Source organism: Arvicanthis niloticus, chromosome 3 (genome assembly GCF_011762505.2).
Source record: "Arvicanthis niloticus isolate mArvNil1 chromosome 3, mArvNil1.pat.X, whole genome shotgun sequence".
Lineage (NCBI taxonomy): Eukaryota > Metazoa > Chordata > Mammalia > Rodentia > Muridae > Arvicanthis > Arvicanthis niloticus.
In genome coordinates, this window is record NC_047660.1 from 1,132,000 (window position 1) to 1,157,878 (window position 25,879).

At 37.2% G+C, this 25,879-nt stretch overlaps 1 protein-coding gene across 4 annotated transcripts in view; it reads left to right on the plus strand.

Annotated features, from left to right (window-relative positions):
* The window catches only part of Nalcn (sodium leak channel, non-selective), a 276,023-nt gene that overhangs the window by 160,141 nt on the left and 90,003 nt on the right, over nucleotides 1–25,879 (plus strand). For 2 of the 4 annotated variants that reach the window (XM_076930522.1, XM_034498721.2), the window contains exons 14-15: nucleotides 1,868–2,005; nucleotides 15,939–16,013. In XM_076930522.1, the coding sequence (XP_076786637.1) occupies nucleotides 1,868–2,005; nucleotides 15,939–16,013 (213 nt within the window). The remainder of the gene's footprint in view (nucleotides 1–1,867; nucleotides 2,006–15,938; nucleotides 16,014–25,879) is intronic. The other 2 variants (XM_076930524.1, XM_076930523.1) reach the window with 1 other exon arrangement.

A 25,879-nucleotide genomic window follows, 5' to 3' on the forward strand; every position in this document is an offset into this window, starting at 1 on the left:
AGAACAAAGGTGTTCAGTGGATGTCTTGCTCTCATGCTGCCCAATAAGGAAAGTATTCCAGTGTTGCTGGAAATGCTGGGAGTCGGTTATCAATAGCAGCGTACTTCACATTTCCATGAACAAAAAAATCCTTTGTAAGATAATGGACTTAGACAAGACAAACTCAAGAGAAATACTCCACAGTAAGCGGAGCATATGTGGGGAAAAAATAGCCCTCTCAAGATCCATTTAATATGAGTGGGCAAACCTGAAGACCTGAGTTGAGTCACTGGGACCTATATGCTAGAAGGAGAGAATCTTTCTAGGAGTTATCCTATGGTACAGCATGGCACAAGCACCCCTATACATCAACACAATAAATAAATAAAGTTTTCACAATTCATTTAAGAATTATTTTCTATTTGAATGTGCCCTCTGTCTTCTAAGCATTAAAATTCACACTTTGGGGAAGAAAATTTCTTTTGTTCATGGCAAAATGGCAAATGGAATTACTCCACCAACTGTGGTTCAGCCTGAAAGTGGCAGATGCCAGAGTTCCTGAATGCATGGGGAATCATACCTGGCCACTATTTCTACTAGCATAAAAACTTGTTAGAATGAATTTGACTGAATCTGGTACCATCATTGAGCCTGATTCTTTAAAATGAAAGGGCCAGACTAGATTACCTGTAGAGTCCTTTAATTTGGGGATCCTGTCACTCAGGTCTTTATCTTGACTTCGGGCCATCTATTATCTTGAACTTTAATTCTTAAAACCTTAATATTCTATATATGTTTTTCCTACCGAAGACTCTAAATTTGTAAAAAGTCAACTTTTTCCAGACATGATCATAAAGTCTTATTACAAAGTATTTACTGACTACTAATATGTGTAGGACACATAGTCATATACCTAACTAGAAAGATGTTTCCAAACAAAACAGCCAAAGTTCTGTGCTAAGCAAGTCTTACAGCAAGACTGACTTCCTTGGAATGTTCTAATGTTTTAATCTTCACTTCTTCTGCAATCTTGACTCTGTGCCTTAAAGTATTCATATGTGTGTGTGTGTGTGTATGTATTATTCATATATGTATGTATAATGAAAAGTGTCTTTTTCATTATGAATTTCCTTTTTTAATGAATCGCATGCTTCTGATGTGGTAGCTGAAATCATTTGATAAATGGATATTATGCAAAATGCAAACAAAATTAAGGTTATTCTTTTATATGCTTTAGACAATGTAATCCACTTTTAAAATGCTACATTTCTATTAGAACATTGAGAAACTTAAGTAATCTGTTGGGAATGATAAAAATAACTTGCTAAAAAGGAAGAAAAATAAACTGTGTATAAGTGAAGGCAGAGAAGTTTTGTTTCTCAATAGTATTTACCCTTAACAGAGAAAAATTTAACTGAAAGTAATTAGTTTTTGAAGCTGAAAAGTTTGATGTAACACTTAATCCTTTGTTCTCCACTCTCTCCCATGTTGTATAAATTTTTTCCTTGATTGATCTGAAGAGAATTAATAACACCAACAATAAAGTCCTCAGCTGAACATTATAGGCTAATTATATTTTATTTTCCATTTTTAGTTTTTGTGGGTGGGGGGAAGGGGTTGTTGTTTTGTTTTATCTGTGAACTGCATGTGTGTGCAGTGCCCTAGTTGCCAAAAAGAGCAACAGATGCCCTGTATTAGAGTTACAAAGAGTTGTGTGCTGCCATGTGGGTCAGGTAATTGAATCTGGATCCCCTGCAAGAACAGCTAGCTGGTGCTCTTAACCACTGAGTCATCTCTCCAGCCTCTCATAGGGTAAGGTAAACTTTCATGTGTAACATAGACTATGTGTAAGTGGGGTATATAACCCTCCTTTTTTTTCCTTATGTAGGCATTTATGTCCATGTTCCAGATCCTCACCCAGGAAGGATGGGTGGATGTGATGGACCAGACTCTGAATGCTGTGGGGCATATGTGGGCTCCACTGGTTGCCATCTATTTCATCCTTTATCATCTCTTTGCAACTCTGGTGAGTTTATCATTGTTTTTAAATTACCCTTGGAACTCATAATGGGATGAGCATTGCCGGATATTTGGTGCATTGCCAATTTAAAAGTACGAGTCGATAGAAAACTGCAGAGCCATTCCATTGGATGAGATCCCTTCCTTCTAAGTGCTACAAATCAAATTACTTCTTGAGTCTCATGTTTCCGTTTTGTTAAGTGAGAATCTCATAGTTTCTATCAGGTACCTGTGTTTGTGTGAGGGAATACAGAACAAAGTAAAATGGAAGCCTCATAGTCACACATCAATTTAACAATTCTCCACACTCACACAGTCACATCCAGAGATCACACTTGAACACATTATTGCTGTATTTTTTAAGCACGTAGCAATCTTCTCTTCAATTTCACTACATCATCTTCACAGCTATAATTAAACAGGGACAGCAGCTGGAGACCTCGGGGTACAGTCAGTTAATTAGAAATCCATGGTGTTTCTATACTGTGTATATTGCAGCAAAGCACAGGAGAAAAGAGAACATGCACACCTGAAGCTATTCTGAAAGGCAAGAAAACAGATTGCCAAAATTCAGGAAAGATTGCTTTCTGTCAGTCATACAGATTACTCTCTTCAATCACAGAAGATAAACAAAAACTGGGGAAGGGACCTATGAAATACTGCATCTACTACACTGAAGAAGTAATCCCCATGCCTTCTTGTGACAAAATGTGTATTTCTACATCATTGACTTGTCATGTTTAATATTATTCTCAAATATTACAATAACAGTCACAAGTCAGGCCCATATGTTACCCTTTTGGGGGGATGGATAAAATAAAACTTACTCTCACTATTTATCATATGGCAAAAGCTTTATGATATTAGGTTTGATCTTTTCCACAATCAGGTAAGGAAATCTTATGAAGTAGTTAATAATGAAATTGAGGCTCAGAGTCATTTGGGAATTTTCCCAATACCACTCTACAAATGAGTGGTGGTCAGAATATTCCCACCTCTAGCTAGTCTTAAAAGCTGAAGTCTTGTGCCTGCTTGTTGCTCCCCTAGGTAATGAAGTTGAAAGTTGCCATTGAGCATGTCAAAATAAAGCTTAACCTCAAGAAAAGACTCACTCAAATAAAACAAACTACTTACCACCCCTAATGTCCTCCCAAATCTAAATGCTTATGAATCGAATAAACACTTGAGAAGTTATAGGTGATAGCTTAGAAGTAGACTCTACTGTAGACAAAGGCTTTCAAACTACATGCCCACCAACATGACCTAAGAACACTGTACAGTGGGTTTGGGGCCTGGCTTCCAGAGCTGATGTATAGCTGTGCTGGGATATGTGCCTTGTTTCTAGGACTTTTTGCACCCTTCCTTCCAGCATGTTTACATCTCTGTCACTTATCCACTTATCAAATGTTCACTCATTCATTCACTAATGCATTTTATTAATTTTAGTAAACATCTACCATGTTTTTAAATCACTCTGGCCCTAGAATAGCTTAAAAACTATCTGATTATTTTCTCACTAAAATAATGCACCTGCTATCCTCATTGAAGATTATCAGACTCAGTCATAGATTTGAGTAAGTCAAGTCATGAAGGGCAAAAGCCAGGAGTAACTGTATCCAGCCTGGTACATTACCCAGGAAAGTAATTCTTAAATAAAGTTCTACAGAGATCACTTATCAAATGATTGGCAATATTTAAAACTTCCACATAGCCTTCTTGGGAAACCTAAAAATTTTAAGTGCCCCAATTATTGCATTATTATTACTTTAACACATTCAAAGATTCATGAGCTTTGAAATGTATGGAAAATATCTATGTTTAATTTCATCCTTTCTGCTGCTGATTTATGTGTTCCTGAAACACATATTGCCATTTTATGTTATAATTTTAAATTTTTTAAGTTAAAAACTAAATTTGTTATTTCATTGACAAATTTTGAAATCTATAAAGCAGTCAAGAATTGAAAAGCCTTTATGTCAGCATAAAACAGTTTGGTAAATATGGTGTAGACAAGAGCATGAATCTGGAATCCAGAGACCTAGATTATTTCTAATGGTCACTAGAAATGAGACTTTTAATGTATCAGTTAATTTCCTTCATGGTTATACTGGGCCATGCCTAAAAGTAATCACAATAATGCCTAATGCAAGCAGTTCACAAAGTTCCATATGAATTTAGCTATCTTTACATTCCAGAAGATTCTTTGACCGATGGCAAGACTCTTTCTTATTTTAGAATGGTTGAAATACAAAAGCAAAAAATATCTTCAAATCAACAGAATTCAGATTTACCATAATATGCATCTAGTAAAATATATTGTCTTAAATGTAATTAATCATCTTAAATGTTTTGTCCTATAAAGTTAGAGACTAGAATTAATATATTTTAGTTTATAGGGCCCTGTTCCACATGTACTCCAGTCATTCTTGACTATCATATACCTTGCTGAAAACAAAGCTGTATGCAGTCATGTGTTCTTCTCCTGACATCTCATTATTCTGCAATTATATGTATTGCTAATACTCTCTTTATCTTAACATACATAAAGCTGTCTCCTAGGTCATTAGAATGTATAGACAATACTAGTCCATTGGTTTATTAGTGTTCTTCCCTAAACATAGATGCACTTGTTTTCCAAAGGCAGAAGTTTAAGTGCCACAGTGCATCTGCACATTGTGTGTATTCACATGAGACTTTCTCAAGGATCTATGCCCATCTTTAGATCTTGCCCCAGTAGCTCTAAATCAGGAATCTCCCAAGCTATATACCAAATATGGTTTACCACCCAGATTTGTACAGCTGATGAGTCACAAATGATTTCTACATCTTTGCATGGTTATGTCATAAGACCCTTGAGGTTGCCATATGATCAAAGCCTGAATTTACTGCATGAGAAAAGTGGTAGACTCCTGCTCTAAAGGAAGATCAGAATGATTTACCCTCCAAAAAATATCAGTTCAGAATTACTATGCTCTTGAACAATCATTAATGCTTGCTAGTGTATACTTTTTAAAACATGTTTTGATACTCTTACGAGTGAATGATGCATTGTTTTGCCTTAACGTGCATTTTTCCATCTTGGTGACTATTAGGGGGAAATTTCCTGCGTGCTCATTGTCCATCTTCTCAGCGCCTCACCAAGTCATTTGCTTTACATGTTTTTTTAAGAATTAGATTGCCATTTCTATCGTCATTTGTAGGAGTGACACGTGTTTGGGATTTTAACCCCTTAGCTAGTACATTTATTGCAAATCTATTTTCTTTGAATTTTTTTCCAATTTGCCTATGATTTCTCTTGACACATTTTAATATGGCTAAAATAATCACTTTTAAAATGTAGCCTAAGTTTTTTTTTTTAACTCATGCTTAAAACATTCTTTTCCTGAGATCATAAAGATACTCTCCTGTACATTCTTGTGATATAAATATTTGCTTTTCTTGCTTAGATCTTTAGCCTATCTTGACTTAAAGCCTATAAGTAGTAAATGTTAAATAAAACAGTTAAGTTATATGAGAATTTTAATGCATTAACATATTTCCTTGGGTTTCTCCAGTTATTAAATTTATGGCAAAAGATTAAATAATTAGGCTTTTAAATATAAAAACCATGCCTTAATGAGATTATTAGCTTAGTGAAAGAAAACAGACTCTGTCACTAAACTATAAACAAAACTAACATTTATAATTACTCCTAAAGTTTAGCTCATCCAGTCACTCCCTCCTTCTTACAGAGACTTTTCTTAAGACACGGTCAGTCATTGCTTTTCATTATCTGAATACTCCTGGAACGATGGTGACTAAAGTATTAGGTTATATTTGGGTTAGCCTTGATTCGATTAGCATGGTTTTACTGAATCTCTACAATTATGTATAAAAGGAACAAAATGGGAAATATCTTAACCAAAACTAGTTAGATCTTCCAACTACCTGGAAATTGATACTAGTGAACACAAGCACATCAACAAACATTCAAGACCTGTCATTCAAAGACTGGTATATAGACATGGTACCCAGTTGCTTGCTATATGGTCGGTACCCACATGGTCAACTTGTGCTTCCTGGTTCTTCCACATCAACCTCGTGGGAAAAAGTTTAAATGTAGCCATTCAAAACCCTAGTGATGGTTATTAACTCATTAATTATTTTCAAAGATAGGTTTTAATCAACATAACAACATGTGCATAGTGGTGGTGGGCCTGTGTAATAGAGAAAAGTGTTATAAGATAAATTCTGTTTCATGGATCTGTCTGTGGCTTAAGCTTATGTTAAAATGAACATCTTTGTTAAAGTATTTGTTTCCTCTAGTAAATATTACAGAAAGCAATTTAACCCAATTTTGAAGGAAAGTTGACAAAGAAAATGTATAAACTCTAATGAGTAATTAGTCTTTTAGTCTATGCTGATTACTGGTGCCACCAGCCTGGAGAGTTTCTGACCCAGCTTTCTCAGAGACAGGCATGTGCAGGGTAGAGAAAAATGAAATAAAATTTGGCTGCAGCTAGCTCTGGAATAGCAGCAGGCCTGGACATTGCATGCTCCTGGGGACACCAATTTGTCTGCTCATAATGACAATCAAGCTCCAGTGTACAGCAAGAGTGTGTTCGTCACTATTATCTATTGTTCCTTTGAATGCTGTCTTCTGCCAGGTATGTGTTCTGTCCAAAGTGGTTGCAGTTTGCCATATGCTTGTTAAATTTATCTTTTCACCCATTTTTTTTTTTTTTTTTTTGCTAGTAATTTGGGGATAAGGACAATGGAAGATTTTAAACAGTTGAAAAGATTTTCTTTTACCACTCCTTTAATTTTTTTCTTTTCTCCTTTATTATTGTCTCAAAAGAAAGCCCTGTGGTGTGAATACAGAAAGGAGAGAAAACATAATTAAGCCTTCATTGTGGATGGTCTTTTCGTTACCTTTGAAGTGCTGAAATTAACACAGCAATCTCTTGATTTTGCCTTCGTGGCAGCAGCTTGCTGTGAATAGTCATGTTTTGCTAACAGAGATGTGCATTTGAAAGTGTAAATTAAATGATTTAAAAGTGCGTCTGTGTTGAATGTGTCCCACTTTACACTGCTCTGATTACATTTGCATGGTTTCTGACCTATATAAAAAAGTGAAATTGTTTTATATTACAAATGGCCAGAAAGCTCAGGATAGAGTGATTATAAATGCTAAAGGGAGAGGGCAAACACAAGGTGTGGGGTGCTTATCTGTTTCCTGCTGTGCTTCTGTTATACACAGAAAATGGTAAGTAAATAACACCAACAAAAGTCACCATAAATAAAGAATTAAGAGATTAATGGTGAAATCTCAGTCGAAGGGCCACCTTCACATTATATGAAAGCGGTAAAAAGAAGTAGAAAAAAACTAAAAGAGACTATGAAAATGTGTTTAGAATAGGTCATAGAGTGGTACAAGATAGGCTTAAAAAAAGCTGGGGCATGTTGCTAGCATGACAGACATCTCAGCCAAGTCAGTCTCAGTGATGTGCCCGGCCTCTTTTAGAAAGAAGCAGTAAACTTTGGCATCTGTATCATGCTACCTCAAAAGTGAGGCTGATGTATAATCATTGGTGTGAGGAATAACTTGTAAAGCTAGGCTACTTTCATCATTTATTGGGATTTGCCTGAAATTTAGTGTGTGCACATGGAAGAAAAGCAAGTTTATCTGACATAAATGGATGAAACTTAGTAATTATATGAATTTACAAAATAAATGTACAAATTTAGCAAATGCTACCGGATCATTGGCTCAGGAGACTCAGTAAAAAAATGTCTGCCTAGAGCACGTCTGGACTCTAAGAAGTAGAACAAAGAGGTGGAGAAAAAAGAAAAAGAAAAGATTCCTAAGGGATAGGGCAGACAACTGGGAGACACTTGGAGAGAGTTAAACTCAGAAAATCACATTAAATATCTACTAAGCAAGAAGCTCAAAATTCCAGTATGTTGTGCCGTTTTATTATTGTCTAGGGGTTTTTATCAGGTTTGTTTGGCCAGTTACATAATTAAAAAGCAGAAAATATCTCAAGTCAAACAGGTCTCAGAGAAAAACATTTCAGACAGAGCAGTTAGATTCAGCCAGTGAAGAAAGGTTTTAAATCGGGATGCGAACACACACACACACATACACACCTATGGACACACCCACGTATAAGACAGAGCAGATAGAATCAGCCATTTAACTAAGAGTAAGAAAACACATTCGCATATGCATACTTATATACACAACACACAAGTGCATGTGTGCATGTGTGCATGTGTGTTTGTGTGTGTGTGCTGACACACACTCACTCTTGCCAAACTGCAAACAGAAAAAGACCCTTTCCAAAGCAGAGTAGAATTTGGGAAGAAGGAAGGCCTCTGGCCTATACTGAAGGACTGAGGTTTTAAGTCTTAAGGAGTGCTACAATAGGGTTCTCTTCTCTTTAATTCAGGATTGGTCAGTTTAAAGGAAAACAGAGGGGCTGATAGGCCCACAGCTTTGGATTAACATCAATAAGGTTGGGGGAGGGGAGCTACTAGCAGGAGAAAAGCCTGCCAGGCCTTTGTCTCTCTCAGAAGGGTGAGGAAGAAGCAAGAATTGCCACCATCATCCAGTTGAAGTCCTACCCCTAACTGTGTGCTCATCAGCAATCTAACTCCTAGGCCCACTTCCAGATAATTCAGACTTCCCAGACTTCAAGACATATTATGCACAATTTTCTACACTAAAGCTGTAGTCAGGGGGAGAGGGGGGAACTGTTTTGGGAATGAGCAGTGTAATTTCAGGAGATAAAGAGTTGGATATGCAAGACTAGAGAAATGATGCCTCTGTGGTTCAGAGCAATAACTTGCAGAGAACCCAAGTTCAGTTTCCTGCACCCACAGGATGGCTCACAAATATCTATAATTCTAATTCTAGGAGATCTAATGTCCTTTTCTGGAGTCCTTTTTCACTGGATGCATGGGTACATGTACAAAGACATAGGCAAAACACCAATGCATACGAAATCATTAAAAAAACAAATAAACACTTAAAATACCATGTTATTCTCTGCTTTTTCATAAAAATTCCTGATTTGTACTGTGTTTGTAGTGGGCATAAAATAGAGGTGTGTATATATTAAGCCAGTCAACTGTTCCACTATAGCCTAGACACTATGGTGTATATTGCTACAGTCAAACACTGTAGACATGTTTAGACATGCAAGTAGCCAATCAATGGAAACTTGTATATATGTGAATTTCTTGACTTTTAAAGAACCCAGTAAACAAACAGCATTCTGATGAAAATGCATGTGTATTTTAGCAAAACCCAAGAGAAAACAAAATAATATTGCATAATGAACCTTAGTATCTCTGCTATTATGGCTTGATTTTTAAAAATGATCTAAAATTATAAACTATGCTCTAAACTGAAGTATTATATGACTCTAAGTGAAGTGTTTATAAAAAGATAAAGTGAATATGTTCTGTGGGAGAGGTATGGGGGAAGGGGATGTCTCAGCAGGCCTATGCAGAGGCATCTCTTCCACCTGAGGGACTAGTCACACACCAGTATAGTATAGAATAGAGTTTATTCAGGGCATAGGGAGGGGGTAGAGGCAGGAGGGTAGTAGAGGCAGGCTGAGAGAGAGAGAGAGAGAGAGAGAGAGAGAGAGAGAGAGAGAGAGGTAGAGGCTGCCATGACCACGTGGAGAGAGGAGGAAGGGAAGGGAGAAGGGGGGAGGTGACACAGAGAAACTAGAGGAAGAGAGCAAGAGATTAAGAGATTAGGAGAGAGAGGAGGAGGCAAGCAGCCCCTTTTATAGTGGGCCAGGCCTACCTGGCTATTGCCAGGTAACTGTGGAGGTGGAGTTTAGAGAGAATATTAACACTAAGTAAAAAAACCAAAGCTGATTGATTGAATAATTTACACTTGGAAACATAAAATGTTTTCTATACTAAAAGAAGATCTTGTGGCTCCAGGTAGTAAATCCCAATAAAAAAAAAAATTCTTATTTTATCAATGAGCAGTTTCATACAGTCCTATGTGCCACATCTAACTAACATCTCTGGAAAACATTTAACATAGTATGTTTATCAAGTTCATTTTAGTAAGTGGACATTGAAAGAAAGGCGTAAGTAGAGATGTGAATGGGATGGACCCTGGTTGCTAAGGAGCATTACCTCAGCTTTCTGTAAAGATAAAGCAAACGGAAATCCCAGGAACCTAACAGTGCTCTTGCTTTTAGAATTAGGACCTGTCATGAGTTCCCATGAATTCCAATTCCTTGTGTTGGTAAGTGGCTGACACCCAGGCCAGCCTGTTCCCCACTTCCATTTCCACCCCGGGATTATAGGAAAACGACCTACGGTATTGTTGACAAGGTAAATTAAACATGACAGAAAACAAGCTGCCAGCTTCCCCTCACTTCAATTTCTTCATCCCAGTGGCTATTGTCACCTTATTAGAGTCTGAGAAAAGAACCATAAAGCAATTCTCACTTCCTTGCAGTCAGCTGCAGGCTCCTTTTGGTTTCCTGAACTTTCAGTCTCTGTTCCAAAGAGACCATTCCCAGTCCAAACTCTCCTCATTTCTCATCCTGAGTGACCAGAATGAGACATCTACACCAGGAACAAAAACCCACACAGAAACAAAACTTAGCTTTAGAAGAAGCATAGGCTTCACATAACACTAGACTTCCTCTCTGCTGTTCACTTGATTTTTTTTTTTTCCTCTTTGCCAACAGAGTGTTATGCTAATTGAACTGACACCTAAATATTTCCTGATCTTTGATTAATGAAATGAAGCTTCATGATAACTTAAGGCAAACTTTGACTTTCCTTCACTAGTTTTGACTTTGTTGCTAACGATCTCTCCCAACATTGCTCTCAATCTTGTACGTTTGGGGTTTTCTACTGCCAAGTACTGTCAATCATTTTCCTGGGAAACCCAAAAGTTTTGCTGGGTCAGACTTGCCTCCTCTTATCCACACCCATGGTCTATAAGGCCTTGGGTCTATGAGGAAAAAGAATCCATACCCCCGGTATAGCCTTGCTCTTCCGTTCTGAGGGTAACTTTTTCCTCTAACAAAAACATATGAAATATAATGTTTATTTTTCAAGCAAGATAACATTTTTTATCTAAAGTCCTTTTGTCAAACTGCACTCATACTTTTAGCCAGAACCATCTGCATTAGATGTATTAAACACAAAAAAAAAAGTAACAACAAAATTTCCACACTTTTGAAAGAAAAATTCAAATAGACAAGAAACTATGATTATCATTTCATGGTACTGATAACCTACCTCTGCATTCCCTGACCTCAGCCTGGGCCACTTGTGGGACTGCCAGCCCCAACCCAGATTCTACTCCCTTCCCCCCCTGCATCCCTGTAAGAGAATATCCTGGAAGAAGCTCCTCCAGGATAAGCCCGTGCTCCTCAGACTTCTGGAATGGCTTTGTCACATTTGTTTCCTGTCAAGGTCACCTTGGTATTTCAGCACCTTTGAGCCTGTCCCTGGGGCCCTCATCATCGACTCATAATGTTAACTAAGATGCCCTTCGCCCAGCTATCCCAATGGACTTTCAGAAACCAACATTTTCAGCTAGTACAGCACTACATTTATGATATGCAAATGACTTTTCGTCTCCGGTGTCAGCCTTCAGCCTTGCGTAGCCACACAGTGCACTTCTGTTCCAGTTTTCCTAGACTTCAGCATTAATTATTTCAGGGGTAAAAGGACATTCTTTGAGACAGAGGAAAGGAGAGGAGTGTTGCCTTGAAAAGCAAGAGGCATCCATCAGTTAAGATAACCAAGGCCTAACTGCACATCTTGTGCCCCCCCCACTGAACTTCAGTGGGGGAATTGTTAAGGGTCACACATGGACCATCTACAACTGCATAGTGTTAGAATCATACCTAGGAAGTAAAGATAGAGACAAGGGTGTTCTAGGACACCCTCAAAGAACAAGTCTCCCTTGTTTCCCCAAGAATGGCAGAATTTGTAAACTGTTCTGAGAGTTGAGAGTCAGTGTGCTCTGTGATTAGTCCCTGTCAAACTGCACCTCCTACTAATTAGTTCATGTGCTAAGAGGCTAGTTTGAAATATTTGAAATACGTACCCTGAACAAAGAGAAACAGAAACAAAAGCCCTCAAATTTTTGGAAAAAGGGGCCTTTGCAGATATAATTAAATTAAGAATGTTGGATAAAATCCTCCTGAACTATCTGAGTGGACCTCAAATTCAGTAAATAATAATAATTAATAATAATTACTATTATTCCATTATTTAATTGTTATTATAATGAAGAGAAACTAAAAAGGATAAAAATAGAGGAGGGCTCTTATGAGATGGAATTGGAAATCTATGGTCTAAGAAAAAACAAGTGAGAGCCTAGGGACATCAGAAGCTTCAAGAGGAAAGGAAAGATCCTTTCCTAGAAGCCCTGGAAGACATATGCTCCTGTTGACAGCTACCCTTTGGACCCCTGGCCTCTACGATGGTGATAGAATAAATGTCCACGTGGAAGGCACCAAGTGTATGCATTTTGCCTCAGCACAAGCTGAGGTAATGGCTACACTGGCAGATCGAAACTCAAATGCACCCCCACACTTCAGCAAAAAAGCATCACCAGTACTCCCAGTCAGAGATGGAAAATGCCATATGTAGCTCATGACGGACCAAGTGCCAGGTGATATGACCTCAGACCACTCCTGAAGAAAGAAAGCATGTATTCTAACATAACAGACCCCAAGAATTGAGTTGCATTGATAGAACAATACGTTTTCATCCGTCAACAGAAGCGAAAAGAATATTATCTCACCAAATTTACTCCTAGAAAATCCAAGAGAGTTTATTTCCATATATCTATGTATTTTTAATCTAGATCATTCATCTAATTTTTTGGTAGAGATTTAAATGAAGGAGGGGATGGTAGCTGTACTTTGTTGACCTAATTATTGTACAGCCATAGCAAATAACTGCACAGTAAACTCTAGAGATTGCTCCAGAATAAGTAAAGGATAGTGCTGTGTTAGAATTGTGGCTCACCTCGACAGATCACACCAGGCCAGCAGAGTTCCACAAGAGAGGTTTACTGGAGGCAGGGAAATGACAAAGGGGCAAGAAGAAGAATAAAAAAGAAAAGAGATAGAAGGTCAGGGGATTCTGCCTTTTATTTGGGCCATGACGTAACAGCACTCACACTGCTCGCAGGTGAAGGCAGGTGGACACTGGGAATGTATGGCGATTGCCATGGCAACACATGGGGGTCCTTGTCAGCTATGGGTGACTGACGTCATCACTGGATTCGGAGGCTTGCTTCTGGTGCCAACAGATAGCTCCTGATTCGGAACCTAGGCCTCACCTGAACCACAGTGTTCTCGCCTATGTAAGGCATTAACTGTACCTGCTAGATTCAGTTGGAAACTCCACGATGAACAATATTGCATCTGAGTCGCAACTACACTGTCTGATACATTCCTGGAATCCCCTGAACTGTTTTAACAAATGTAATCTAATAGGATAATAATAACATCACTGTACTTCAATACCCTCCATCTGGACAGTACTAGAGAAATAATTAAATCTGCTGAGCTGCCAACCTCTTCATAAGGGCGGTAGAGAAAAACAAAACAAAACAAAAAACAGTTTTATTCTTGAAGAAGCATTGAATCTAAGCCATGTTGGAATTCGGGTAACCTAGTAGGCACAATACCACACACATATTCCAGTGATAGAAATACGCAAGTTTCAAAAAGATTCAACAGTGATGTTTGATGAATATAGTTTCATATAAATCTTACCTAGTAACTTTCAAGGCTGGGGCTGATTGTCTGTATCCAGAGAGAAAAACACAGCTGCCTATCTCCAGACAAGTCATTTTACAGCTTGAAACAGGATTTCTAGGTAAATCTCCATCCTCACACCAGGTTGGGAGCCTGGGGTCCTTGGTGGTTATTTACATTTTAAAGATACAACTCTCAGGTCCTTAGAAAAACCTTTCCTAAATAATAGCAGAGTAAGAGTGTGAGCTAATTGTATGTGTATACAGCTCAAAGACAGTGAAAAGAATGTAAAAGAACATGATTCTAAAGAAATTGTTTAAGAACACTGAGGACCTTTTCCCACACCTTTTGGATGTGTGTTTATGGTTTCTGGGGAGACAGGAAACCCAGGTGAATCCAAACATGGAACCTACCACCAGAGCTGTGAAGCACCTCTTATTGTTGGGAAGCCTTCGGGGAATACCTCAGAATGTGGATGTGGCTACAGGAAAATGTTAATTCCCCTGAGCCATAGCTTTTCATCACCAAGGTCACAGAAAAGAACTAAACTAAGAGTGAACTGGGGGATGCCCAGTTTAGAACAATGCCAACTCTCAAGTGAGCCTATTCTAACTAACAGGGGTGGACCAGAAACTGCAACATCAGGAAACACATCTGGTCTGGACTGTTTTTGAACTGTCTTCAGTGAGGAAGCATGGGGGTACTAGTCCCCAGCCAATCATCTCCTCTCACAGCCTTATCCCTTGTTATCCATTTATTAAACCTGGGGCAGAGCAAGCCACTAAATTCTGCATAATAATTTCTCTGGCACAATAACTCACAATTCAATTGCCTCAACTTTCATGCCATTTGGTTCAAGCAGCAAATATTAAGAAATGTCAATGGCTTCTTCAGAAGGAAATTGAAAATGAAGAATGCAAATTAGGACTGAAAACAAAAACAAACTGAACATGGAACCTTCAGGGATTCCAAGCAGAGAAAAAGATTAGAAATTAAAATATGTTAAATGCTATTGTATGTTTGCTTTCTTTCTTTCCCATGCTTAGCTATTCCAAAGACTCATTTTTTTTTTTTTAGTTTGTGAAATATCTCAAAACATATTAAAGGGAAAATTTCTCATTGCTACACAAAGACAGACATTATAGCCATGCTAAATTACATGGTCTGAACATTTTCTCTTTAATTCCTTTTCCTATGTTGCTGGATTTTTACCATATATATACTCCTATTATTATAGTAGAAACATTTTTGTTACCATAAAAATTCATGAGTTGTAACTCAATACTATATAATAAATTATCTACATGCTGGGAATTTACTAACAAAGAACCTTTACTGTCTTGAACAATTTCTCTCAGTTGGGAACTGGAGCAAGCTTGCTTGGGTATGTTTCAGTGTCTCCTTTGAAACAGTCAAAATGTCTGCGACTGCGGTTACCTAGAAGAAGTGAACATCTTCTTCCAGGACAGGTCTCTCACAAAAGTGTTGGAAGGTTCCTTGCTGGCTACAGGCAAGAAGTCTCAGTTCACCTGCAGATGGGATTGTTCGTGGTGCTTCCCTCATACTTGGCACATGGCTTCCACCTGAGCCACACTGATCCAAGACAGTAGAGTAAAATCAACTTTGCCTGTATTGCCTCTTTTCTGAAACCTTCTGGGTCTTTATTCAGTGTGTGAGACTAAAGCACACATCATTGGCAGCTAACAGCAACACTATGGGACACCTTACCACCATGAAATGATTAATATCGATCTGAATTTGATCATTGAATTCTTCACAATTGTATTAGCTTCTTATACAAGTTTAGATGTCATTCCCAGGATCTCATTGTTATAAGTAACCATCCAATTAACACCTTTGCATATTAAGGTATTTTTAATCATTAATCCAGATAATTTTCTTAGGTTAGTTTCAGAGATAGGATTGCTTTAAAATACTCATAACTTCCTTATTAAATTTCCTTCCTGAAGTAAATTAAATTTTTATTATTTATGCGACTTCTGTATTTCCTGTCCTGTGTTTGTGACATAGACTTTAAAGTGTCTATGCAATGAGTCACAGTGCATATTTATAATTTTCACCTGATGAATTTTTTAGTAAATATCTTTTAGGTAGATATTCTTTATTATATATGAAGTTTTGATACATGTAGCATGTGGGTGTTTTCATTGTTATTTAACCATTTTATAGATCCTCCTGAGTTTGTTTGTTGCTGTTATTTTGGACAACTTAGAACTTGATGAAGATCTAAAGAAGCTCAAACAAGTAAGTGACACGTGGGAGTGGAAACAGAGATGAAACCTCATTCACAGTGATGTTGACTTCAGACTGTCAAAGCAAACCATTCATTGAAAATTTTGAGACAGTGTCAGTTAAAAATCTGATTTTTAAAATTAATCTCCTATATAGTATCAAGGGATATTTTCCTTTTATTCTACAAATATCATTAGGCTAGTTTCATATTATTATTTTGAGTAAAAGTAAGATGGGCATAGTTTAGAAAACTAGATTTTGAGATCATTTTTCTTCTATTAAATGAAGGTTGTTTAGAAACAAAAAAATTCCCCAAGGCCACACTGCCCTATTACATATGTATATGCAATGAATTTTTCCTTCATCATAAAAGTATTAAAAAAACAACTTGTCTGCCTTCTAGACACTAGAAGAACATCTAGTTTGGGTGCCCAAAGTGATTATTCCAAAGTAAACAAGATAAATGATCAAATATTTGTCTTGTTATACCTGAAACCAGACTGTATCTGCTAGGAGAAATGATATCCAAAAATGTAAATTGGAGTGTAAAAGGTTATGTTACCCATGGCAGACAGATCAGCTAACTAGACCCATAGTTCTTTTGCATGGAGGAGTGTTTGGACTTGTCTAAAATGTTTTGCTTTATTGAGAAATAAAGGGAAGGTGCACATTTGAAGAATATTTTCTTGGACCTGCTCACACATTGCAAGATGAATAAGAATATTAACAATAAAACCCAAGACTCTTTTTTAAATTAATTAATTTGTTTATTTTAAACTCCAAATTTTATTCCCCTCCCAGTCCAACTGTTCCACAACCCATACCTCCTCCCTGCTCCCCTGTCTCCACAAGGATGTCTTCACCCCCAGTCCCCACCCCACCAGACCTCTAAACTCTTGAGGCCTCCAGTCTCTTGAGGGTTAGGTGCATCTTCTTTGACTAAACCCAGGCCCAGCAGTCCTCTGCTGCATACATGTTGGGTCCTTTATGTCAGCTGACATATGCTGCCTGTTTGGTGGTCCAGTGTTTGAGAGATCTCAGGGGTCCAGGTTAATTGAGACTGCTGGTTCTCCTACAGGGTCACCCTCCTCCTCAGATTCTTCCAGCTTTTCTCTAATCCACAGAGGTCAGCAGCTTCTGTTCATTGAACAAACCTTTGGAATAGCATAAAGGCTCTTACACGTTCAGAATTTTCAATTCTTGCCTATTCAGCAAAAGATAAAAACAATATAACCTATTAGATTTGTATTTTTAATATCTTCTAATGGTCTAATTTAATTTTAACATTATATTATTCTCATCTCCAAAGCCACTGATTTTCATAAGGGTTGAAAAACATATTTGTCCAGGACCCCAGCTATGAGCATACCCAGAAAGGTTTTAAGCTCCATAGTGTCCTAAACTATGAAGGCGAATGAATATGTGGTGAGGGTCATTTGCTCCTGATCTTTTCAATGCGGGATTTAGGGAAAATGCTCTTCAAGTGAGTGTTAAGATGTTATTCTATGCCAGTAATGTGAAATGCTTCATGTGGCTCCTTTGTAGAAAAAAATTTATTATGTGTAAACTCAACATCAAAACTATCACATACATAATTTAACAAGATCAATAAAAACCTGCTGCTTTCCAAATCTGGAATTTATATGTAGATTTTCCTGTATGTCATATTTATCATTCATAGATCTTGAATATATTTTATATAGTTCTATCAAAATTGTATACATAAAATGAAAACCATTCAATTTTTTTCTGACTGATCTACTACAAGATTTAGTGGAGGATTAAACAACCACTGAATAAATAAAATTCCAAGTAATTTCAGCCTACATTTGCAAAATACTCTTTCTGCTAGAAGGCCACTTTAAAAAAATTACTTACAGCAAATTTTTGGAACCTATGAACCCAAACTTAAATACATTTTGCAGTAATGATATTTTGAGTGTTTTAATTTGTACATATATGTATTTAATTTTATATTAACCTTCATATATCCAAAAGTCAGTCACTTTAGGCTTTTTTTTTATTTTTATCTAACTACAAATGAAAAACCAACAATTAAAAAAAACCATGAGACTTGGAAGAGGGATCAGTTGGTAAACTACTTCTCCTGCAAGTGTGAGCACATGAAGTAAGATCCCAGGGACTCATGTACCGGGCCAAATGTGGTATGCACATGTAAATCTATTACTGTCAAAGTAAAGATGAACATTCTAGCTGGACAGCCAACTTAGTGAGCTTTGGGTTTAAAGAACCTATCCCCAAAATAAGGTAGAAAGCAGTAGAAGAAGACACCTGATGTTGTCCCATGGCCTTAATATGAATATACCCATATGTGTACATATACTCAACACATATGCACACATACATGATCATACACACACACACATACACACACAAAACCACCACCACCTCACACACAAAATCCCCTAATTGGAATCTCAGTTTTCTCATGAGCATTAAAATACTAATAACATATGACTCTTCAGTGTATGTGTGTGTGTGTGTGTGTGTGTGTGTGTGTGTGTGTGTTTGCATGTGTATTATAAAAAGTTGTATTCAGAGTGTGATGCTTTAGGCCTGTAATACCAGATGAGAGGAGGCAAGAGGATCAAGAATTTGAGGCCATAGTGTTTGCTACTTAATAAGTTTGATGTCATCATGCCCTTCAAGAATCCCTGTCTTATAATCAGTAAGTTGATAAATAACATAAATTTTTATTTTTGAAACTCTGTACATCTGATTGATTATCCAGTTGTTTTTACCTCCAATTTATGCATTTTCTTTGTAAATTTAAAGACATTTTCAGCACTGAAAATTCCAAGGAAAATAGTGATTACATTTTAATAGTGGCTTTAGGTGACTGTTTATTCATGACTGGACTGAAACTACATATTTAATTAATTCATGTATTAATTTCACACCTCAAACCCCTTCGATTTCATATTTAAAATCCATTGGATCAAAAATATCATTCTAAATTAAAATGTGTCTTGTTCACTTTCTTCATTTCTTGCACAAGAATATTTTGCGTTTTCATTAGTTTTAAAAACTGTATCACATAGGACTAGATGTTCATTAAGTAATTATGAGTACTTGGTGCTCTTACATAGGCACCAGTACCCATGTAGCAGCCCACAAATACCTGTAACTTCAGCTCCAAGGGATTCAACCCACACTTCTCTGCTCTGTGGGCTGCTGCAAATATATGGAACATAAACTCACAAAGATATGTATATACATGCATATGCAAGCATACACACTTAAATAATACAGTTAAAAACAAATGTAGCTTTTTAAAAAATTGTATCATTTTAAAATATTCATTGTTTTTCCTTTTCCCAGTCCTTTGAGGTTGCATCATTTACAGAAAATACTACACATATGGTTCTGCACACATGAGTATACATGTTTATACACATGCTGCTCAAAATAGCTGCTTTAGTACAGGTATTATTATATCCATCTAACAGATGAGGGAATGGGACACAGGGGCTGAAGTTTGAACAATCAACCAATTTTAAGTCTAAGGTTGGAAACAATGTAGTTTGGACCAAAAGCCTATATTTCTAAAGATCTAAACTATATTGACTCAAGCTAAAGCCATATAAATGTCAAATGTAAGTCAAACATGCAATGAATCTACTCATAAGACTTTAATTTTTTGCAAGTGGCATTATTGATAATTGATCATAATTATAATTACTTTCTATGATACATCATTGCATCATTTTATGTTGTATGTATATTAATTGTTTATATTAAATTTAAAATAAGGTTGTCTGAATGTGATTGTGATGATCTGTGAAAAAGGTGTGTGTGTGAGTGAGTGTGTGTGTGTTTGTGTGTGTGTGTGTGTGTGTGTGAGAAAGAGAGAGAGAGAGAGAGAGAGAGAGAGAACAAGTCAAATAACATAAACACATAAAGAAAAAGATATTGTGTAAACTGTTCTCTGGCATCAGTTAAGAGTGACCTTGGAGCTCAGTGCTGTAGTGATAAGGGGGGAGATGTAGAGTGAAAACGTTGAAAATTCTACAGCTTTAATGATTTAAACACAAAGTCAGAGCAAAAGAGATATAAAGGTTGTTCATTTAAGCAATATAAAATTCATTAAACTTTGAGGAAAAAAAATCCACAGAGAAGCCTCAGGGAAAGAATCATGAAAAACAGAAGTAGATAGTCTGTTTAGATTAAATTCAAAGTTATGAAATTAAAAAAATTATCTTTAGCTACATTTCTCATCAAAATGCTGGCTCAAGGGCTTGACAGAGTTGACAGCACAGCAGAGTATGGACACATAGCTCCTCATTCTTCTTGACTGAAATATTTTTAAAAACATAAAAACAAATACTATAACATGTGTGTTATAAATTAGTACTTTAATTTTTTAATTTATTTTTATTGGATATTTTATTTATTTACATTTCGGATGCTATCCTTTTTCCCCATTTCCCCTCCCAAAAAAAAAAAAAAAAAAAAAAAAAAACCCTATCCCATCCCCCTCCTCCTTTTTGCTTTTATACAATTTTAATTACATGCAAGTATTAAAGTGAGTTCTAGGTTGAGGAACTAGCAATACACTAGATGCAAATAGTCAAGGAACAAGCAAGACAATAAACATAAATAGTCAAAGAACAAGCAAGGCAATAAACAAACACTCCAGTGATTACTGTTTCTAAGGACTTAGCAGGATGACCAAACTATCTGAGCCAACTTCCCTGTCCTAGCCCAAAGTCATTTTCATGTCTGAAGACTACTTCCTTGTTCTAGCCTAAGATTTAGATTCCTGCCTGAAATCTTCTTTTTTCTAGCCTAATGTCAGATTCCTGCCTGAAGCCCACTTCTTTGTCCTTGGCCAATGTCATATTCCTGCCAAGCAGCCCATTTCTTTGTCTGTGGCCCATGTCAGATTTTTGCCAAGCAGCCCCAAAAGCTCTCTGTCTCTTCCCCTTTTTTATTTCATAAACAAGACTGAGCCTGTCTTAGGTTATTCTGACAAGAATGCCTTCCTTACCCATTGTGGAATATGCATTATTAAAAGCAATGCATTTCTATCTTAGGTTTATAAAGCTCTGTGCAGAAACTTACCCATCCTTGGCTTGCCAGCCTGTTAATTTAATAACTCTGTCGGGGGGGGGGGGGTCCATTTTCAGTTTCAAGCCATGTACTTTGGCTGCCAACATGTTGATGTTATTAAAGACAAGCTTTAACACAATGGGCAGGAATAAAAGTATTCCCAGGACTAAAAAAGCTAGCATGATCAAGCTATATATGTGATTCTTGAAGTACTTTTCTTTAGCCCTATCTTGCATAATGTTTATTTTTGTGTGTGTGTCATGTTAACTGGTTAAGGGATGCCCACATAATTAATAAGGAATGTTCTGGGTGGATCTATAAAAGTGTTTCTGGTAAGGCTTAGCAGTTTTATTCATAGTCTTAGTAAAGCAGATCTTCTAACAAATGGGTAGTATCATTAAGTCCTTTGAGTGCCCAAACAGAACAAAAAGTAAAATTTATTCTGTACCTAATGACTTACTGTAAACAACTGATTTCTTCCTGCCCTTCAGGTTCCTTCTGGTCCTCAGGGTTCATTCACAGGCTAGAGCCCATACTATCAGCTCTCTGTGGGAGCTACATCTCCAGCTTGCATAAAGAAGACAGGAACTTCTCTGCTTCCATAATCTATAGCCAGTTCTCTCTCTCTCTCTCTCTCTCTCTCTCTCTCTCTCTCTCTCTCTCTCTCTAGAAATTCTAAGTAGTATGTCCCTCTACCTTGAAACTTTCATTCATATCTCTGTGCTCCCATACATGCCAAATTCAGGGGTGTTGCTTTGGACACGATTCAGCTAAGCACTGGTTTCATCTTAAGAGTTGTGTTAAGGTCTTCCCATACTTACTATTTTGCCAATCTCTCATGAAGGAATTCAAGATAATGTGAATTCAAAATTAATGATGTTACTGGGACAAAAAAAAAAAAAGCATTACCTACTAAAGACTCACAGTGCAGGGAATTTCATACTAACCAACCAAATTCCATCCTGAATATTAAAAGCACATTCAGAGAAGTAAATTTTTTGCCCAAAATCATGTTGTTTCTAAGTAACAGAGTTGGCACAACACAGCCTCCAAACCTATACCTTATGCTTCCACCATCTCAAAGCAGCAGTTTTTTCATTATCAAGAAAAAACATATCTAGACAGTAGAAATGATAACCTGTGCAGCCAATTTGGATATCAGCATATTCTCACCTTACAGGTATAAAGACAGGAAGCCAAATAATAATCAGACTCAAGAGAGCCAGCCATCACTGTTGAGTGTAGGTGTGGAGGAGGGTAGTAAGACTGAGATGTTGTTGAGCAGAGATGAATTCTTCAATCTATGAACAACAGGAATTCACATACAACACACACAAACGCACACATATATGTACATGTGTATGGACACCAGGAAGCTATCCCTACCTTTAAAGAGCTTGTAAGATGATGAGAAAATTGACACGTAAGCAAACTAGAGTCAGTAGCGACAATGAATATGGTGGGCAGCTGGCAGGAGACATGACCAGTAAAAACAGGGAATGGAGTATACCAGGAACTGAAGGCAGAGCAAGTAACAAAAGGGGCTGGGGGAAGAAGGCATGAAGTAGAGCAGCCATAAGAGAGTGGATATTCAAACACATACTCTGATATCATAACAATATATAACACAACCTGTCATTAAAAGTCACATACTGTACCATTCCACTTACACAGGTTAAATGAGTATCTATGTAGTCAAGTCCACAGATACACACTAAAAAGTTGCTTGCCAGAAATTGGAGATGGATAGAAGGGGTGGTTGTTTCATGAGAACAGAGATACAACTTTGTAAAATTGGAAAGGTCTAGAAGTCTGTGACGCAGCAGTGTGAATAGACCAACACTATTGAATTTAGGCTTAAAAAAAGGTGAGATGTAAATTTTGTGCATGTTTACCACAATTCATGTTTTATTTAAAATGAGAAATAAAGAGACAGTGATGGAAGTAAGAGTAGGAACAGGACTTTGAAGGTATAGTTGGATTACAGAAAAGAAGGTGTGAATGGCAGCCAAAGAAATAAATATGACTTTCCAACTCCCACCTTTCCTCTTTTCACACTCTACATTTCTAAGCATAAGATCCCCCAGTTGTTGGCAGGTTCTTAACTATGTGAACTGTATCAACAGTGTTTACTACAATGCACCCAACCTTTTCTCATTGGAATATGCACTGAGAATGGTATTTGTACAACACACTGGGAACACACACAGCTGGAGGAAGGATCGGTAACTAAGATTCCTGATGATCTCAAAAAGCACTCAGCTGCCCAGGAGGTAGGGGATCAATACTTTAAAGAAACTAGAAATCACTAGTAGCTGAGAGTTGAGAGGTACCATATTTTACTCAAAGCTATTAATTTAAACTTCACTTTAAGCTACTCTCCCTCTTTCGGTTGAAGAGACTTTTTTTTTTTTTTTTTTTTTGGTCAATTTATATATCATATCCCAGAGCTTTACATAATCTCCAAAGATAATCTTCTATATTGCATTTAATCTGATATTTCTAAAACAACATCACCATTGTTAGATATTTTTTTTCTAGTGAGTCTGTCATACTAAAACATGAACAGCAATAAGACTTACTGAAAGAAATCATTAAGACTGTGAACTATATAGAGCAAAGTAATCATTAAGACTGTGAACTATATAGAGCAAAGTTTAAGCTAAAAAAAATAACAGCAAAAACTTGGAATTTGGAAATGTCAATCATTAACATCAAGATAACTGGATATATAGAGGTTAAAACTGTGTTGAAGCTCCTGCCTGAAATCTCAGCATTCAGGAGACATATGAGACCCTGTATAAAGAAAGAAAAAAAATGGAAGAAAGAAAGGAGAAAGGGAGGGAAGGAAGGAAAGAAGGAAAGAACAAAGGAATGGAGGAAGGAATGAAGGAAAAATATGAAGTTGGAACAAAAAAGGGTATTTTTCTTCTTTTTCCAAAAATGAATCTATTCATTCTTTACATCCTAATCATAGCCCCTCCTCTCATCCCAGCCCACCTCATTTCACACAGTCCCTCCCATCTCTCTCCTTCTCCTCTGAGAATGGAAACACCGTCCCCCCTCCCCCCCACCAACCCATCCTGGTACCTCAAGTCACTGCAGAAGTAGACACATCCTCTCCCACTGAGGCCAGACAAAGTGGCCCAGTTAGGGCAACAGGATCCACATGCAGGCAACAGAGTCAGGGTAAGCCCCCACTTCAGTTGTTTGGGAATCCACATGAAGACCAAGCTGCACATCTGCTACAAATGTGCAGAGGGCCTAGGCCCAGCCAAGGCTAACAACCCTTTGGTTGGTGGTCCAGGTCCTCAAAGGTCCAGCTTAGCTGACTCTGATGATCTCTTTATAGAATCTCTATCCCCTCCAGTTTCCTCAATCCTTCTCCTAACTCTTCCATAAGACAAAGTATTGATTCACAAAATATGATCAAAGTAGGAAAGGAACCTGTCAGAATTATGTCCTCCTAGTGTAAGTTCAATTGTGGCTCTTGGAAATATTTATAGATGCCTTAATCCTAAGTGTCTATGATGTGATTTAAATGAAAATAGCATCTTTATTGATACCATTAAGTTATAATGAGACTGCTAAGGTAAAACCAAACCCAATGTGACTGGAGTTCCTGTAGGAAGAGAAGGGACACAAACATACATACGGAGATGGCACCAGAGGTGAGGAAGACAGATCTGGGAGTCAAGTATCCACAAGAACATAGTATTAATCCAGTTACCCAAAGCTTGGAGAGTCACAGCCTAGGCCTCCCTGGGAACATCTAGAAAGAGCTTACCTTGAAGATATTTTGAACTCAAATTCTTGTCCTCTGAACACTGAGACAGCAAATGTCTGTACCACTAAGCCACACAAATTTGGGAATTTTGTACTTTCAATCCTGAGAAAAGCATTTTCAAAGCTTCTTTCTTCAATTTCAAAATGGAACTTTCTGAAATTGGAAAGCTTCGTGGCTGAACACTGGAAGCAGAAGTCTAGACCAGCTGAGACCAGTGTTGGGCCATTTCCTTAGCCTCAAGTCAATCTCCAAAAGATTATCAATGTGAGACTTCCGTGAAAGTATATCCCTATAAATTGTCTCAAAATTCATTTCATATGTTTTTGATGAAACCACATTACCTTCAAGTGATAGTGTTGTGTAAACCTCACAAATGTCTCATGCCCTGCCATTCCAAAACCTCTTTTTTTGGTTAGTAAAGTCTCTTGACAATAACAAATGTAAAACTCTACATTATATACTATAGACTATATACACCATACACTATACTATTTCTTCAAGTGTGTAATAGCAAAGGGATATTTGTATCAATCTTCAATTGTGCTGGTTCAAAACTGAGTGTGTGTGTGTGTGTGTGTGTGTGTGTGTGTGTGTGTGTGTGTAGGCCCAAAAGTTGATGCCTGGTTGTCTTTTCTCAGTTGCTTTGTCTTTAGTTTTGAACAGAGTTTCTCACTGAACTAGGTACTCAGCATAGTTAGGTTGGCTGGCTAACCATTTGGGGTACCATCCTAATTCCATGCACATACATCCCACTTCTGTGGGTATAGAAGTATACTGATAACCCTGGCTTTTTACGTAGGTTCTAGAGAGCTGAACTCAGACCTTCTTGCTATGTGCAGATGGCAATTTCCTAATTAGGCCATTTCCCCATCCCTCAAAATGACATTTAATACAAAATTTCACAGTACTCTGCAAGATTATGAAATCAAAATTATCTCATGGTTTTGTTTTGTTTGTTGTGGTTCTGTTGTTATTTCTTCGTTTTGTAAAAGTAAAGTGTAAAGTAAAAGTGTACCCA